Consider the following 17,636-nt stretch of genomic DNA (forward strand, 5'->3'; position numbering starts at 1 on the left):
ATGATTTGGGTTTCGATGCCTTTCACGTTTTTGGGTGACTCTGTCAATATAATCTCTGATGCTATTCCTTATGCTCAGTTGGATTCCTTGTTGATGACATTTTTGTCCCTTTTTTCTCCTCGGTTAGGCCGTGCAAATGACTTTGAAGCTCATATCATGCTTAAACCCACTGCTCGGCCAAAGTTTTTTTGGGCTCGGCCAAAGTTTTTTTGGGCTCGGCCAAAGTTTTTTTGGGCTCGGCCAAAGTTTTTTTGGGCTCGGCCAAAGTTTTTTTGGGCTCGGCCAAAGTTTTTTTGGGCTCGGCCCATTCCTGTGGCCCTTTGTGATCAGGTCAAATGGGAGCTGGATCATCTCACTTCTCCAGGGGTCTTGCTTCCTGTCACTTCCAGTGAGTGGTCCTCCTGTTGTTGTCGTTGCTAAGCCAAATTGTGATATTTGTCTCTGTGGCGATTTCAAAGCCGCTGTAAATGCTCAATGCCTTATCGACACTTACCCTATGCCTCAACCTGAAGAACTGTTCACTAAACTTGCTGAAGGCTAGTATTTTTCTAAACTTGACCTGTCAGAAGCTTATCATCAACTTCCTTATGACGCTGCTTCCCGGCAGTTTCTGGTCCTTAACATGCCTTTCGGCCTCTATCAATACCAATGATTGCCATTCAGGGTTGCCAGCACCCCTGCTCTTTTTCAGTGATTCTTGGAACAATTATTGCTCACTGTCCCTGGGTGTATAAATTTCCAGGACGACATAGTTGTCACTGGATCCACCACTGACGACTATCTTCAAAATCTCTGCACACTTTTTCATGTCTTAAGTGTAATCTTCAGAAATCAAAATTTTTTCAGGCTTATATCACATTCTTGGGGCTTCCACTCTCTCGGGATGGTATTCGTCCGCTTCAGCAAACTGTCGCTGTGGTCGATGCCCTTCCTCGCCCTACGTCAATTAAGTAACTGCAAGCCTTCTTGGGGAAAACAGCATACTATCACAAGTTTTTACCATCTGCTGCTTTGGTGACTCAGCCGTTGCATTGCCTGTTGCATAAAAAAGTGCCTTTTCACTGTTCCACATCATGTGGCTTTCCAGAAATTGAAGACTTTGCTGAGAAAGGTCCTGTGCCTGGCTACTTATCGACCTGGCCAAAATCTTTTTCTCGCCACTATTGAGTCTATGAGATATCTACACAAATAGTATACCAAACAATAGCTGAAGGGGTCAAATAATGCCACTGAAAATCTTTCTCTGTTGGCCTTCACACAACTACAGTTATAGCCTCATCAGTTAATACTAAGTATACAAACTCATGCCAGAACTTTGAGCCTTCCACTGTTGCACAGAATATGAACCAGTACACGAAAACTAGAAACTTTCACTTTTCCTTATGTAAAATATGCAGTCTTACGTTTGTTTCAGTAGTAACTTGGGTAACCAGTTACAATGGTAATTAATAAAGACACAAAGTCATTAGAACTGGGTGCCTCTACTGTATAATCTGATAGCACAACAATAATGAGTGCAGAAAAATGCTTTATATGAATACAGCAGTGTTAATGTGTCGAATGTATTTTAACGTGTTTCTGTGTATTTATTAATGAGTGTATGTGCCTGTGTTTCATAATTTAATTAATTATTCATGTATTGTTTAACATATATCACCAAGCCAGGTCTCAAAAGGTACAGCCAAAAGAAGTACTCCTTTTAGCATCTGCAAGTGTGCTACAAGTTTGTTTAAATTTGAGTAGTGGTCCATGTTATTAAATTTGTGGTTTAAATGAAAATGTGGAAGAACAGCATTAATGACAAATTTTTTTCAGAGTCCACACAGGATACAGTGGCTAGTGAATAGTAATGAATTTTCATCCAAAGCACTGTGCTAGTACATTCAGTTGTTTGGAAGGCATGGTCACCATTGCTTTCTCACTTTCGGCTAGCTGGCAACCATTCACTGACAGAATCAAGGTTCGTGGCCTGCAATCTTTATCAAATGATTTTACATAAACTACTGGTAAAAAATCTCATTTTTGCATTACTTATAGGTTTATATGTCACCTTCATATTGAAGTTATTTTTTAATGGTCTAGTTATTGTGATGTTTACATTTCAGTAAGATACTGTGCAAAATTCGAAATAATTTGCAGTCAAAAATAGGGGTAGGTATGATTGTGTGTTTGATGCATATTACATCATATGTTACTGCATATGAAATGTAGCTAACACATTGAATTTTTCTTTAGACTTGGGTGGAGATCTCTATTGTCACCCATCTCGAAAAAATTGATTTTAAGCAGCATACTCATTCACAATAATGTTCACAAGGGATAAAGCCAGAATGAAGTATCCATAACATTTTTCATATTTCATAAATGGTTTAAGATACCAAAAAAGATTTTGGCAAATGATTGCACACAAAGAGGAGAGTATTTTGCCATATGGTTAATATGCTAAACTTCATTACCTACTGTGTTATTTCACTAACTACAGACTTTGGATGAAACAATGTAATTTTTAAAGATTGCCAATTGCTGATGAAACAAGAACTGCTGTGGGTTTTGGAGCAATATAAATGAGGACATAACATCTTTATTTTTGTACTGAGGAAGTGCTTTTGCATAAGCTATTGACCCTACTTGACTTCAGTTCCTCACTTAATAAACCACTGTTTCAGGATTATGTCACAACTTTGCCTGCACAACTCATTGGAGAGGTGGTACTGTGTACATTGCACTGAGTTTTGGCAAAAGAACCAAATTTTAACATGGCAACAGAAGAAATGTAGGTTTTCTTCAAAATTCACCACTCGATGTTTATATGAAAGTTACAAATGGTTAACAAGTCAGGTGAAAATAAATCTCTATTTTTGTTGCACTATTGGTGGAATTCTCTGTAGATATTAAAAACTACTATAAGCTGCTGTAGATTTTCGTAAGTGTGGACTTTGGTAATTTTCCTAATAGCTCTGGTCAGTTCAGGCTGTACCCACATTACCTGTACATTATGCGTGATGCATATGTGCCAGGAGTTACCTCATAAGGATTGCTTTCTTTACATATACAATTAGTGTCTTACTAGACTTCCCTAAAAACTGGAAGCAGTGAACCATCTAAAAAGTGAGTGAGGTTATATATAAAGGGCTGGGTAACCTACAAAATATTTTTGTCCTACATAGCTATCCATCTGTCCACTTAAAAGCAAACAGTATGAATTGCAAAACAAATTGTGAATGCTTATACAGGTTAATTCAAAAATTGCCGATTCATCATGTAAAACAGAGGAATGTTGTTATAAAAATGAAGAAAACAATGGAAACGTATTTTAGACCACTATAAAATGCAGTTTCCTCAAGAAAAAGGTAAAACAATAATAAAAATTATATCAACATCATTTCAGTACCTTGTCAGACTTATATAAAACACGTTTCTGTTATTCAGAACAACTTTTGCACTTATCAGCAGAGAACTCTTACCTTTGATCATAATGAAAAATGTTGTATTGAGTATAAAATAACAACAACAATAATACATAGGTTTATTTTTTATTTTTGTGCATGTAAACTGTACTTGCATCAAAAGTAATTGATATGGTTGCATAAAAGCCTAATTTCTACTACTTATAAAATGCAATTATACGGATATAATATACACTATGGACTAACGTGAATGATTTGTGGTTCTAATTATGCGAAAAAGTGCAACTCTAATACTAACCAACACAAAGGTGACAGTAGATCTTTTTGAATGATGGGCATGGAAGTGCTCTACTTAATATTTACAAAAAAAAATATGAGTGTAGGGTTTGGTTTAGAATGACACTCGCCCTCCAGAACTCGGAATTTCTTCTATAGCGCACTGTCAGCCCACCAGCAATCCCCATCACTGCTGCTCTCTCCATACTTGTCCAGTCAATTGTGTATCTACTGGCCACATTATTCTGCACACCCTCTATTATATGTTTGGATGCCAGTTCAGAAGGAATCTGTGTCAGTTGGCAGTGACGATTTTCAAGCAATATTCTGGGTAATGAGTCAGCAATGTGTGGGGATTATTTTAATTTTTGGTAAGACTTAGTGCAATTTTAACAACTTATGTGCTAGAAACTGTTAAGATACCTTCATTTTCATAAGGGGACCTTTGAACTTGGAAAATTCTCTAGTAGTTTTGAATGATTAGTATTACAGGGTGGTAAATACTAGGGAATTTACTTTCATAGTCATCAGACTCACTACAAAAGGCAAGTGCAGCACAGTCTGATGGCTTTGGCCTGTTTTTTGTCATTCTCAAAATCATCACAATGCCTTCATTTTTCAATGGAGATGGTGGTGACTACAACACTGTGGTTTAGTGGCACAGAGTGGTTGACCTCTATGCTGGCTGGGTTGAGTTAAGATGGTGGGTTGTCGTCAGGATGATAAACAATGGTTGCTCAAGGAAACATCTTTATTAGAAATACATTTTATTGGAGAATTAACAACAACTCTTGTAGCGATGCAAATATGGCTGTGATGGTGCAACAAGCATCCAGTAGCCTGTTTCATGCCAGCAGGTGGGCAGGAATGCTGACAGGTTGAGTCCATGACAGGATATGTACAGTTTTGGCATGGCTCTGAAGCTCAAGGCAGCACATGCCAGATGGCATGGAAATCCACCAAGATTCTTATTGCAGAAGACAGCCAGCAGCAGTAGTGTCCGCTCTCCAGAGTGGAGGTGTACAGCATCGGTATGCAATTTGGTAATACCTAAACAGAACTTCTGCTCCAGAGTATTCTATGGCACTGACCCATCCTTCAGCTACACCATTGTGAAATTAAATTCAATGGAAGATTTATATCTAAATGACTGATTTTGGGCCGTGAGCAGTGAAGTTGAAGTTGATACACTGCATTACACCCCAAAATACTACTATTGTCTCCCACATTAATTAACAAAACTAATAAATGATCAAGGAATGGAATCTTCTGGAATAAGACACAATATTCAAGATAACTATATAGTTATTACAAAAGAACAAGAATGACATCAGACACAAACAAAAATAAACAACATTGATCACACTCAAGCACCTGCCTAATGACAAAGTATGCACCGATGTATGGTTGAAACAGTGGGGGAGTAGATGGAAAATCAATTACACCTCTGACTTTAAATGTGGATAACATGAGCTGACTGAATCTACTTCAATTGACAGTGATTGTAAACCACAAAGCTGTAAGCTACTGTGACATGCACACATTAAACAGTGACTACAACTGTTCAAACAAGCATTATATGGATGGTGAAAATTCACCTCTAAGGTTCATCATATGCCGGCCATGCAATATGCTTACCTTACACCTGCAAGAGGCTGCAATGCAACCACCAGTGTGCTTCTACATTGACTTGAACTGTGGATTTCCTCCTCCTCCTCCTCCTCCTCCTGTCCCAGGACTATTAAGCTTTCTGCAGATCGAAATCCACAACCACGATCTAACATGACTACTGGCCAAAGCCCAGATCTTCATCTCCCTCACTTCATGGAAAAAAAACTACCTACCAATCAAAATGCAGCAGCACTCCTTTATGCCAATCACATAATTCTCCTTTCTCAGTACAGCCTCCTCCAGAAGATGGGCAAATTCCTGTCATTATTACTTGCTATGACAGAGAACAGACACTTTCCAGTACATCATCTGATGTAACAGTCAGATTTCCAATCAAAGCACCTTTTCTCTGCTAGCATGGGAAGGTCCATGAAAAACACTTGCTGGATATCTTTCTGCAAACCTTTGGGACAATGTTCTGTGACCCACTAAGAGACCACCTCTGCACATAGCTGGAGTGGTCCCCTGCTGTTCAGGCCATGTTCACCAGCATGCCTCCCTCTGCATGAAAGCAGCGACAAAGTCTCCCAGGCCACACTGAAATACCTGTGCCTGTGTCCCTCCCTTGCTATCTGACCTGACACCAATAAAGTGACTATTTTTCGCCATCTATGCCCAGTGAGCTTCCCTTCACCCAGCTGCAGCTCTAACTGGCCAACAAAATATTCTCTCTCATTCTCTCTCTCTCTCTCTCTCTCTCTCTCTCTCTCTCTCTCTCTCTCTCTCTCTCTCTCTCTCTCTCTCTCTCCCCCCCCCCCCCCCCCCCTCAGCCCCCCTCAGCAATCACAGACTCTGTAAACCACGTGCTGCATCAACAATCTGATTCCACCCCCTTCTACCTCTCACAGCCTCTCTCCAGCCTACAGAAATTCCTAATGCTGTGATGTCGTTCTCTACATCATATTTCCACCTTGTACGAAGTCAGCCCAATAGTCTTGTTGCCTGGAGAGTTCCTTCAAATGCTTTCTTGGTGATTCTATTGTTTTCCATTCTGGCCACATTTCCAGCCCATTGCAGTCTCCTACTTTTTAATTTCTGGATGACAGTGGGTTGCGTCATTAACTGATAAACGTCATTGTTCTTTTGAATCCTCCATATGCCATTCTCCAACAAAGGTACCCAGACTTTTCTCATTACTTTTCTTTCAAAAGCATTCAATTTTTCTCTTTCATTCTTTGTAAGCATCCAGCTTTCTGAACCGTACAGTACTATGGGGCAGATAATAATGTTGTATATCTTCATCTTTGTGGTGATTGGCAAAGCTTTACTTTTAAGTGGGTTGCTTAGTGAGTACAGACATCTTGACCCTGAGGCTATTCTTTCATTTATATCCATTGTTATGATATTTTTACTGATGAAACATGATCCAAGGTATTTAAAATGGAGAACATTTCTGAATTTAGAATGTTGGTCAATTTCAAAGTAAGGATTTGGGTTTATGACTCTACCTATTTCCATATATTCGGATTTCTCTTGGTTAGTCAAAAGCCTGATTTTGCTGGCACTGTGCCCGAAAGATCAGTAAAAAATATTCTACCACACATAAACTTAGTGCTGTCACCTAAAATTTCTCCATACAATTAGGTACTAACAAACTCAGTGCCATGTGGGATTAGCCAAGCGGTTTAAGGTGCTGCAGTCATTGACTGTGTGGCTGATCCCAGTGGAGGTTCGAGTCCTCCCTCAGGCACGGGTGTGTGTGTTTGTCCTTAGGATAATTTAGGTTAAGTAGTGTGTAAGCTTAGGGACTGATGACCTTGGCAGTTAAGTCCCATAAGATTTCACACACATTTGAACATTTTTTTTAACTCAGTACCCAACAATTGTCAACTCTCTTTAACACCCACCATATCAGTCACAGTGTCATCCTAACTTGACATATGTGCCTTATTTATGTATGTCCACATGCTCTGAGTAATTAAAGTGAATGAAAGGTGAGCCTAAGGATTTGCACCTCACAATCCCTCTAAAAATTGAGCAGAATTTTCAGGTATTATCCCCACCATGTGCCAGCCACATATCTTAGTGCATTCATCCTTGTTTCCATCTTAGAAGTGGTACCATTTATGTGAGGTCTCCACACTAGTCTTTAGTCAATTCTCATGCCTAGAAACTTAGCTTAACCCCTGAATGGAATATTTACTCCACCAACCCTCAAACTATCTGGGCAATTTGGAACTCTCTTTGTATAAAAATAACTATTGCTGATTTTTCCTGCATTATCGCAAGGGCATTCTCTTTAAATCTGATTCTAAGGTTTGATACAGCATGATCCATAATTTCTTTTACCATTTGTATGGAATAAGGTTTCAAATACAGCCAAAGATCATCAGTGAACTAGAATGCAGATACTCTTGTTGAACAACATTTTTCAAGGTCTTGCGTGTACACTATGTACAGGAGAGGGCTCAGTATGGCTCCCTGAGGGAGACCATTGTTGACTATCCAAGGCCTGATGTCTTTACTACAGTCCTTAACATAGATTTTCTTTTCTGAGAGCGACGATTTAATGCCAGAGATTAGTTTCACAGGTAAACTGGTTAAAACATGTTTTCTTTCCAGTATCGTGATTTTCACATTGCCACAAGCCCTTGTTACATCACAGAATATTATAAACAAGAAACATTTGTTCATGGAGGCCCACTGAATGTCAGCTGTCAAAAACCCTATGTTGTCAAGAGCACTCTTTCCCTTCTGAAATCTAAACTGGGTATTAGGAAGAACATCATTCCTCTTCATCCACCATTCTAAGATGTTTTTAACCATTCTTTCAAGTGTCTTTGATAAACATGAAGATAGTACTATTGATCTGTAAGAAAACAGGTTTACACTATCTTTGTTTGGTTTAAGAATGAGAAATAAATAGATCACACACACTATTTCATTGTATAACTTTCATAATAGAAAAAGTGTTTCAGATGGCAAGTTTTGGATCATGCTATAATATATTTCATTGATACCAGGTGCTGCACTGAGTGAATTTTGTAAAGCATTAATCAATCCTTGTTCTTGCAAAGGGATACACAATTCATGTTCTGTTTCATCATCACACACGTAAAAATCTTTGTTGTGGGTTGAAGCTGGTGAAATTCTGCCCAAGAACAGCTCTACCAAAGCATTTGTTTCTCAAACAATTCAGTATTTGATTTCCCACTTCTAAAACACCTGATTTTTGTCAGACTTATGTCCTGCTAGTAACTACTCATATCAACTCACAGTACTGGATCCAAAATTCTTTTTGCCCCCCTTAAAAACGTTTTTTTGTTGTTGTTGCTACCATTCACTTTTAATGTAAAAAAAAATCCAACTTTTGTGCCTTTCTGTATTGCGATGGAATGTTACACAAAGGATAGTTGCTACTCACCACACATCGGAGATGCTGAGTTGCAGACGGGCATATCAAAAAGACCATCAGAAAGTGAGCAAAGGCCAATTAGCCCATTGTTGACAAAAGCCTTGCTGGCCAAAAGCTCACTTTCCAACAGTCTTTTTGTTGTACCTACATGCGACTCAGCATCTCCACTATATGGTGAGCAGCAACTACCCTTTTCATAAAATTGTACATTCCATGCTGGATTTTCCAAAGTTTGTATTGTGATAAAGCTAATCTTCTCCTTGCTACTGCCCTAGAGCAGTGTATGTTCCACCAAACAACTACCAGTCATATGTCTTTATTGCTGCTTCTTAGGGGAGTGATACTTCTAGTAGCCGCTCATTCAGTTAGTGAGACGAGCTTTCCATATTCACCAACTCTCTTGCGAATATTGAAATTGTCTTGTATTTCTTGGATTACAATTTCTTGATAATGTTCCCAGTTTGTTTTTCTAATAATCTATATACAGGGTGTTTTGAAATGGCAATAAAAACTAAATGAGCAGCGATAGAAATACACCGTTTGTTGCAATATGCTTGGGACAACAGTACATTTTCTGGCGGACAAACTTTCGAAATTACAGTAGTTACAATTTTCAACAACAGATGGCACTGCAAGTGATGTGAAAGATATAGAAGACAACACAGTCTGTGGGTGCGCCATTCTGTACGTCGTCTTTCTGCTGTAAGCATGTGCTGTTCACAACGTGCAAGTGTGCTGTGGACAACATGGTTTATTCCTTAGAACAGAGGATTTTTCTGGTGTTGGAATTCCACTGCCTAGAACACAGTGTTGTTGCAACAAGACGAAGTTTTCAATGGAAGTTTAATGTAACCAAAGGACCGAAAAGCGATACAATAAAGGATCTGTTTGAAAAATTTCAACGGCGTGGGACTGTGATGGATGAACGTGCTGGAAAGGTAGGGCGACCGCATACGGCAACCACAGAGGGCAACGCGCAGCTAGTGCAGCATGTGATCCAACAGCGGCCTCGGGTATCCGTTCGCCGTGTTGCAGCTGCAGTCCAAATGACGCCAAAGTCCACGTATCGTCTCATGCGCCAGAGTTTACACCTCTATCCATACAAAATTCAAACGCGGCAACCCCTCAGTGCCGCTACCATTGCTGCACAAGAGACAGTCACTAATGATATAGTGCACAGGATTGATGACGGAGATATGCAAGTGGGCAGCATTTGGTTTACTGACTAAGCTTATTTTTACCTGGACAGCTTCGTCAATAAACAGAACTGGCGCATATGGGGAACCGAAAAGTCAATGTTGCAGTCCCATCGTCCCTGCATCCTCAAAAAGTACTGGTCTGGGCCGCCATTTCTTCCAAAGGAATCATTGGCCCATTTTTCAGATCCGAAACGATTACTGCATCACGCTATCTGGACATTCTTCATGAATTTGTGGTGGTACAAACTGCCTTAGACGACACTGCAAACATCTCGTGGTTTATGCAAGATGGTGCCCGGCCACATCGCACAGCTGACGTCTTTAATTTCCTGAATGAATATTTCAATGATCGTGTGATTGCTTTAGGCTATCCGAAACATACAGGAGGCGGTGTGGATTGGCCTCCCTATTCGCCAGACATGAACCCCTGTGATTTCTTTCTGTGGGGACACTTGGAAGACCAGGTGTACCGCCAGAATCCAGAAACAATTGAACAGCTGAAGCAGTACATCACATCTGCATGTGAAGCCATTCCGCCAGACACGTTGTAAAAGGTTTCGGGTAATCTCATTCAGAGACTACGCCATATTATTGCTACGCATGGTGGATATGTGGAAAATATCGTACTATAGAGTTTCCCAGACCGCAGCGCCATCTGTTGTTGACAATTGTAACTACTGTAATTTTGAAAGTTTGTCTGCCTGAAAATGTACTGTTGTCCCAAGCATATTGCAACAAACGGTGTATTTCTATCGCTGCTCGTTTAGTTTGTATTGCTGTTTCAAATATACTGGTCATTTTTTAAAACACCCTGTAGCAGAGAGGTTATATACCGATAGCAACTACATTCACAATGATCTTTGTAAGCATACGATAATGATCTGATCCTAGAGAATCCTGGAGTACTTGCTGCATAGACATTATTGCAATACAAGGGGAGCACAGTGATGGGTCTAATGCAGAATTTCCTCTTTCAGGAGCCAAAATCATTATTGGAGAGCTTTCATTTATAACAGTCTGTGATTTATTATCCAACAATGTCAGAATGGACTTGCCCCTCCAATAATTACACATGCAGACCCAACTGTCACATAGACACACTGCTTGCCAGGCACCTAACAGTTCTCAGCAATCAGTTCCAGATGGTACTCATACACGACTAATGTATGCTTCCACAATACATCTATCAGAGCATCATATCCATCAGAAATTGCTGTCCTATAGCCCATGCTTCAATTACTTCAACTGTCAGTAACTATGGAACTTAGTGCATAAAATATACAGAGGTTGTATCTGTTGAAACAAAGCCTCCCACTGAACTTCATTTACTAGAGTTTTTGGTGGAATGCACAATACAAAAGATATTTTCATACTGCCTAATTCAGTCCTATTAGCCCCAGCTTGGAATCGAAAATTATACAGGTTTAAGGCTACTGGTTAGTGGGTTTACGGTCTCTGATCAGAATTGCTACTCTTCTTCCTCTTCCATAATCTTGGTCAGCTCTATATGAAGTAGAGCCTTTGACTAAGAACTGTTTATTCAGCTGGAACCATGTTTCCAATATTACTGCAGCCACTATGCAGCTGTGCCGTAGTTGTCTGACTAAACTTTCTTTATTTGAAATAAAGGAGCAACTGTTCCACTGCAAAAAGTTAAACCCCATAACATGATATTAGCAGGTTATCAGTCAATGATTTTACTAATGATGACTGTAAGTTTCCTTCATTTTATATTTGTTCTATCCAATTAAGTACAGGGTGGGCAAATAAAAGTGGCCTGGATGAGTAGACATGACTGAATGTGACTGTATGCATATAAACTCACCCCGTTATGTACACACCATGTATATGCCCACCACATGATCAAACCAGTTCAGAGCATAGTGTGAGAAGTGTCAATGTGAGTGGAGTAGTGCAATGAGGACGATGGTACTCACAGTGAAGCAGTGTTTGATGTGGAAAGTTACCTGACAACAAAGTCATGGAAATTGTATGGTCAGGTGTTTGCCAAGAAGTTTAAAGGAAACAAACTGCCAGTAAAGGGTGCCATGCAACACCTAGTCTGAAAATGCCATCAGGCAGGATCTGTTTTGACCAAGTCAAGAAACAATCTGAAATGTGCCAGTACACCAGAAAATGCTTCAGAGTCCTACTAAACCAATCTGATTCCAGTGGCAAGAGACCAGAAATCACATCGATCATGTGGACGAATACTTCACCTCGGTCTGCATATGCACCCCTACTGAGTGTTTATTGCTCATGCATTAAAAGCAGTAGATGATCCTCAGTGCCTCCAGTTTTGTGAGTGGCTGTTCACAGAGATAACAATGAATGGCTTGGGCATGGATCTGTTCTTTATGTCCGATGAAGCCTCGTTTCACCTGAGTGGTAATGTCAACTCACAGAATCACAGGTTCTGGGCAGCAGAGAAGCCACATAACTTCTGCAAAACATCACTGAATGATCAGAAGGTTGGGGTTGGGGTTGGGTGTGGTGTGGTGTGGTGTGGTGTGTGGTGTGGTGTGGTGTGCAGCATCTGCACTCTGCACTATTGGTCCCCCATCTTCTTTCACCATTGACTTTGGTGTGTTTCCCTGCCAACATTTTGAAAACATTTGTGGTAGCATTAACAGAGAAGTAAAAGAACTACAGTTACTTCCAACAGGATGGAGCAACTACCCAAACAGCTGGCTGAACCTTGGAGCACATTTACACAATCTTCACACCTGACAGAGATCTTAGCAGAGTTCAGTCTGGCTGCGGCTGTAGCTGACCACTCAAGTCACCTGATTTGTCAGTGTGCAATTACTTTGTGGAGGGAGCCCTTAGGTCTCAAGTGCATCATGACAACCTTCATAGTCTTCAAAAACTGTAAGTTGCTGACCAGGGCCCAAAAGTGGCAAGAGATGAATGGTGGTCACTTTCAACATCTGCTATAGTCAGCTTAGTACCACATTTCCTTTCCTCTGCTGTGTTTCTTTGTATCCTGGAACTCAGTTCTTCAGGCAACTTTTATTTGCGCCACCCTGTACTAAGTTGCAGAGTTTTTCCAACCAGAATATCACTGTGTGGGCCTAATGTCAGAAAGTTTGTGTTACTTTGGATCAAATTCCATTAACTTCCTCTTGGGTCTATTAACAAGTCATGTGGATAATTATAGCCTCCATGATTCCTTTGTTTGCTGGACATACATGTGTTTCCTGACTGTAATTCTGCTCTATCATTGCTTAGATTAGCAGTTCATTGACACAAGTCCTACATATTATACTGTATAACTCTGGGAGCCATTACAAATCTATTTTTTCCAGTGCAACTCTTTGTGGAGGAAAGGGGAGGGAGAATCCAATTCTTTTGTAGTTTTTGCAAGTACATATTGCTGAGTTTGAGGTACATTAATGTTTGCAAACACATGGAAAGAGTGAATAGCCTTACTATATGTTGCATTGTATAGGTAATTCTCAGCCTTTTAAAACTGCAGTTATTTTGAACTGCTATTTCATTAACTTGTTTTCTAAATAGGAACACCCTATATTATTTGTCTATAGCTTGATGCCTCTCACACAAGATAGACTGGTGTTGTGACATTGTTCTATAGTATGCTGACCACCACATTGACAGAAGCGATAGTGACTGCGACATTGTCTGGCTATACGCCCATAATATAAACAATGGAAACATTGTTTCACTGCTGGTACATGTGGAGTAACTTCACAGTTATGAATATACCCATACTCTGGAAGCATTTGAGAGTCAAAAGTGAGGATACAAGTCTGCAAATTTATATCACAACTTGCATTGTTCTGAGTGACACATTTTGTCTTTCATATTACAGTGAATTACTCACTCCATTATGCTTTTGACTTCTGTTATGTCAATGTCTTCCCACTTTTCCCTCAGTTCCTGCACATATATCCTTTTGCAAGGGTGCTGTGCAATTAAGTCACAAAAGGGGAATTACCTGACAAAGCAACCTATGGCAGTCTACTGAATGAAGAGAGCTTTCATCCTCTGCTGCAGCTTTATTCACTTTGGCGATTACATATTCCATAATCTCTTGTGTACTACAAACAGAAAACTCTTCAAAGTAGAATCAATTGTGTAGCATATTGCCCAACAAGCAGTTTGTTAGAGATGGACCACTACATCAGGTGGCTTAGTATGAAATCTGATGCAACTTTGTTAAGTGAATGATCCCAGCATTTTCCTATCAATGTAGAGGGAAATAATAGAAATCTAAATTTCATATTTTGTCTTCATGTTTCTTGAATATGAATTTAGTATTTCTACAGTTCTATCAAAAAATATATTCAATACTTACATTAAGTTATGTGAAAACTGTTTTGAATGTATATAATTTATTTTTTATAGCTGAAAGGAAAAAGCTTATAGTGTTCTTGAAAAGAGAGCCACAGTTACTTCATGGTTATGAGACACAGACACAAAAGTTGACTGGTAACTCTGTAAATATTAATTTGTGAGCTATTTCCATGGATGTATTACATGCTGTGTATATAACTCAAGAATTGCGCAGCAGTACCATGAGAGGCTGCTACCACACAGGTACACTGCATCTACATCTACATCTACATCTACATCTACATCTACATCTACATCTACATCTACATCTACATCTACATCTACATCTACATCTACATCTACATCTACATCTACATCTACATCTACATCTACACCTACATCTACATAGACACTCCACAAGCCACCATACAGTGCATGGCAGAGGGTATCCTGTGCCACTACTAGTCATTTCCTGTTTCACTCGTAAATAGAGTGAGGGAAAAATGACTGTCCATGAGCCTCAATTTCTCATATCTTATCTTTGTGGTACTTAAGTGCAATATATGTTGGTAGCAGTAGAATCAATCAGCAGTCAGCTTCAAATGCCAGTTCTTTATTTTTTTTCAATAGTGTTTTTCGAAAAGAACGTCACCTTCCCTCCAGGGATTCCCATTTGATTTCCCAAAACATCTTGATAACACTTATGGGTTGTTTGAACCTGCTGGTAACTACTCTAGTAGCCTAGCTTAGCAGTGACCTTTAGCCTCAACAACCTAAAATTGGTAAAAGTTTTTTCAGCATTTAGTAGAGGATGTGTGTCTTAGTCTTTATGCTCTGCACATTAAGCACACATGACAGCATGCATTATGTCTTGAAAGCTATAATTTTCTGAGCTCAAGCATCACCAGTAGGCCACCCAATAACGCTACATGATGTGGCAAGTCTTGTAGTTAATGGCCGAGATGGAGGCAGATGGTACGTACAAAGAAAGCTCTACACAAGTATACAGCACATGATTCATAGGGTGTTGAATTACTTTGTGTGCAGCATCATGTTTCAAAATTTTCTGCACATAATGAAAAACTTTACCTAATATGTTAGAAATTAAATAGTCCATTTTTCCACAATGAATTAATTCTTTTCATGCAATAGACATACAAAGCAGTTCACCCATTTATGCAATTCAAGTTAAGGCTGCCACATTCAAGCAAATGAACACACATTTACCATCTTGATTCCGAGGGTGATCCTCTCCTTCAGGTTCAATATCTTCTGCCTGTGTTATCCAGTCCAAATAACCTCTCAAATCCTCCTCAATTTGCTGTTTCTCTCTCAGCTTATGAAAATCACCACGAGCTTTGGCCTTTTCTCTTTCCTTGGAAAACTCTCTGTCAGGACAAAAATGACATCTTTCTTGTAATACAAAGAGCATTTCAGTTAATGATGGTTGCAACATGATTAGAAACAATTTTCAAAATTTGTGTATGTTGTTCACTACTATTTAACTTGTAAACTGTTTTTTGCACATGTCTTCCTTGTAGTATCTACTACACACAGTGAAGTGTATCATCTGTAGTCAGAAATCTATTTAACGAAACGCAACTGGATCATTGAAATGAAAAGTTCTTCATTAAAAGCTGTTTGTAATCTACATAGTGAAAACTGGTTCTCACAACATTTTCAAATTTATATATTCATTTTTAATGTATTATAGGCTTCAAACAATTCTTCAGATACATGTGTGTTAAACATTGTCTGATTAAAATAGGAGAAGCCTTATTATCTGAAAACCAGACCCATAAAAACAGGACTTCAAATATTTCTATTGAAATAAAATGTTTAACACATTCTCCCTTTTCATGGGCAAATTTTTAGATAATTATTTTAAAGTATCAGAAGAATTAACAATAATTTAATGCAGCTGTCGTATTCCTAATCAAAATTATACAATTTTAAAAGACAAATCAAATTCTTGCATTTGTATTAAGAAACAGAGAATGGAAAAACGTATGATAAATATTTCAAAGAGTAATTATAAATCTCCAGGACATAAATTTAATAAGCTGACTTCAAACTGCAGAGGACCTAATACAAGGAACACATTATGCCATGAAAAACCACTAACTGGTGCAGAGAATATTCATATTACACAGTTACTGACTATGAACAAGAAGTTGCACAGAATTCCTATTTTAACCTTTCTGTCCACTCTCAACAAATTATACTTTGTTCTATAACCAGCAGGGTAACACAATCAATTTATTGTTGTAGAATCATGGTTGGCAACAGTTATCTCGGGGTATACAGGGTGGTCCATTGGATGTGACTGGGCCGAATATCTCACAAAATAAGCATCAAACAAAAAAACTACAAAGAACAAAACTTGTCTAGCTGGAAGGGGGAAACCAAATGGCACTATGGTTGGCCCACTAGATGTCACTGCCATAGGTCAAACGGATATCAACGACACTTTTTAAAAATAGGAACCCCCATTTTTTATCACATATTCGTGGAGCACGTAAAGAAATATGAATGTTTTAGTTGGACCACTTTTTTCACTTTGTGATAGATGGCACTGTAATAGTCACTATTTTAGACAAACAGTTGGTAACAGGTAGGTTTTTTAAATTAAAATTCAGAATGTAGGTATGTTCGAACATTTTATTTCGGTTGTTCCAATGTGATACATGTACATTTGTGAACTTATCATTTCTGAGAATGCATGTTGTTATAGCATGATTACCTGTAAATACCACATTAATGCAATAAATGTTTAAAATTATGTCCATCAACCTCAATGCATTTGCCAAAATGTGTAACGACATTCCTCTCAACAGCAAGTAGTTCGCCGTCCGTGATGTTCGTACATGCTTTGACAATGTGGTGACACATGTTGTTAGGCGTTGTTGGTGGATGACTATAGCAAATATCCTTCAACTTTCCCCACAGAAAGAAATCCGAGGACGTCAGACTCGGTGAATGTGTAGACCATGGTATGGTGCTTCGACAACCAATTCACCTGTCATGAAATTTGCTATTCAATACCGCTTCAACCGCATGCGAGCTATGTGCTGGACATCGATCATGTTGGAAGTACATCACCATTCTGCAATCCAGTGAAACATCTTGTAGTAACATCGGTAGAACATTACGTAGGAAATCAGCATACATTGCATCATTTAGATTACCATTGATAAAATGGGAGGCAATTATCCTTCCTCCCATAATGCCGCACCATACATTAACCCGCCAAGGTCGCTGATGTTAAACTTGTCGCAGCCATCATGGATTTTCCGTTGCCCAATAGCGCATTTATGCCGGTTTACATTACTGCTGTAAATGAACGACGCTTCGTTGCTAAATACAACGCGTGCAAAAAATCTGTCATTGTCCCGTAATTTCTGTAGTGCCTAGTGGCAGAACTGTACACGA

General features: G+C 39.1%; 1 protein-coding gene across 18 annotated transcripts in view; it reads right to left on the bottom strand.

The window, feature by feature from the left end:
• LOC126297395 (muscle calcium channel subunit alpha-1-like) overlaps positions 1-17,636 on the bottom strand; it is a 1,224,415-nt gene that overhangs the window by 429,064 nt on the left and 777,715 nt on the right. For all 18 annotated transcript variants that reach the window (XM_049988154.1, XM_049988156.1, XM_049988157.1 and 15 more), the window contains exon 9: positions 15,432-15,592. In XM_049988154.1, coding sequence (XP_049844111.1) covers positions 15,432-15,592 — 161 coding nt within the window. The remainder of the gene's footprint in view (positions 1-15,431; positions 15,593-17,636) is intronic.

Source organism: Schistocerca gregaria, chromosome X (genome assembly GCF_023897955.1).
Source record: "Schistocerca gregaria isolate iqSchGreg1 chromosome X, iqSchGreg1.2, whole genome shotgun sequence".
NCBI classification, from domain to species: domain Eukaryota; kingdom Metazoa; phylum Arthropoda; class Insecta; order Orthoptera; family Acrididae; genus Schistocerca; species Schistocerca gregaria.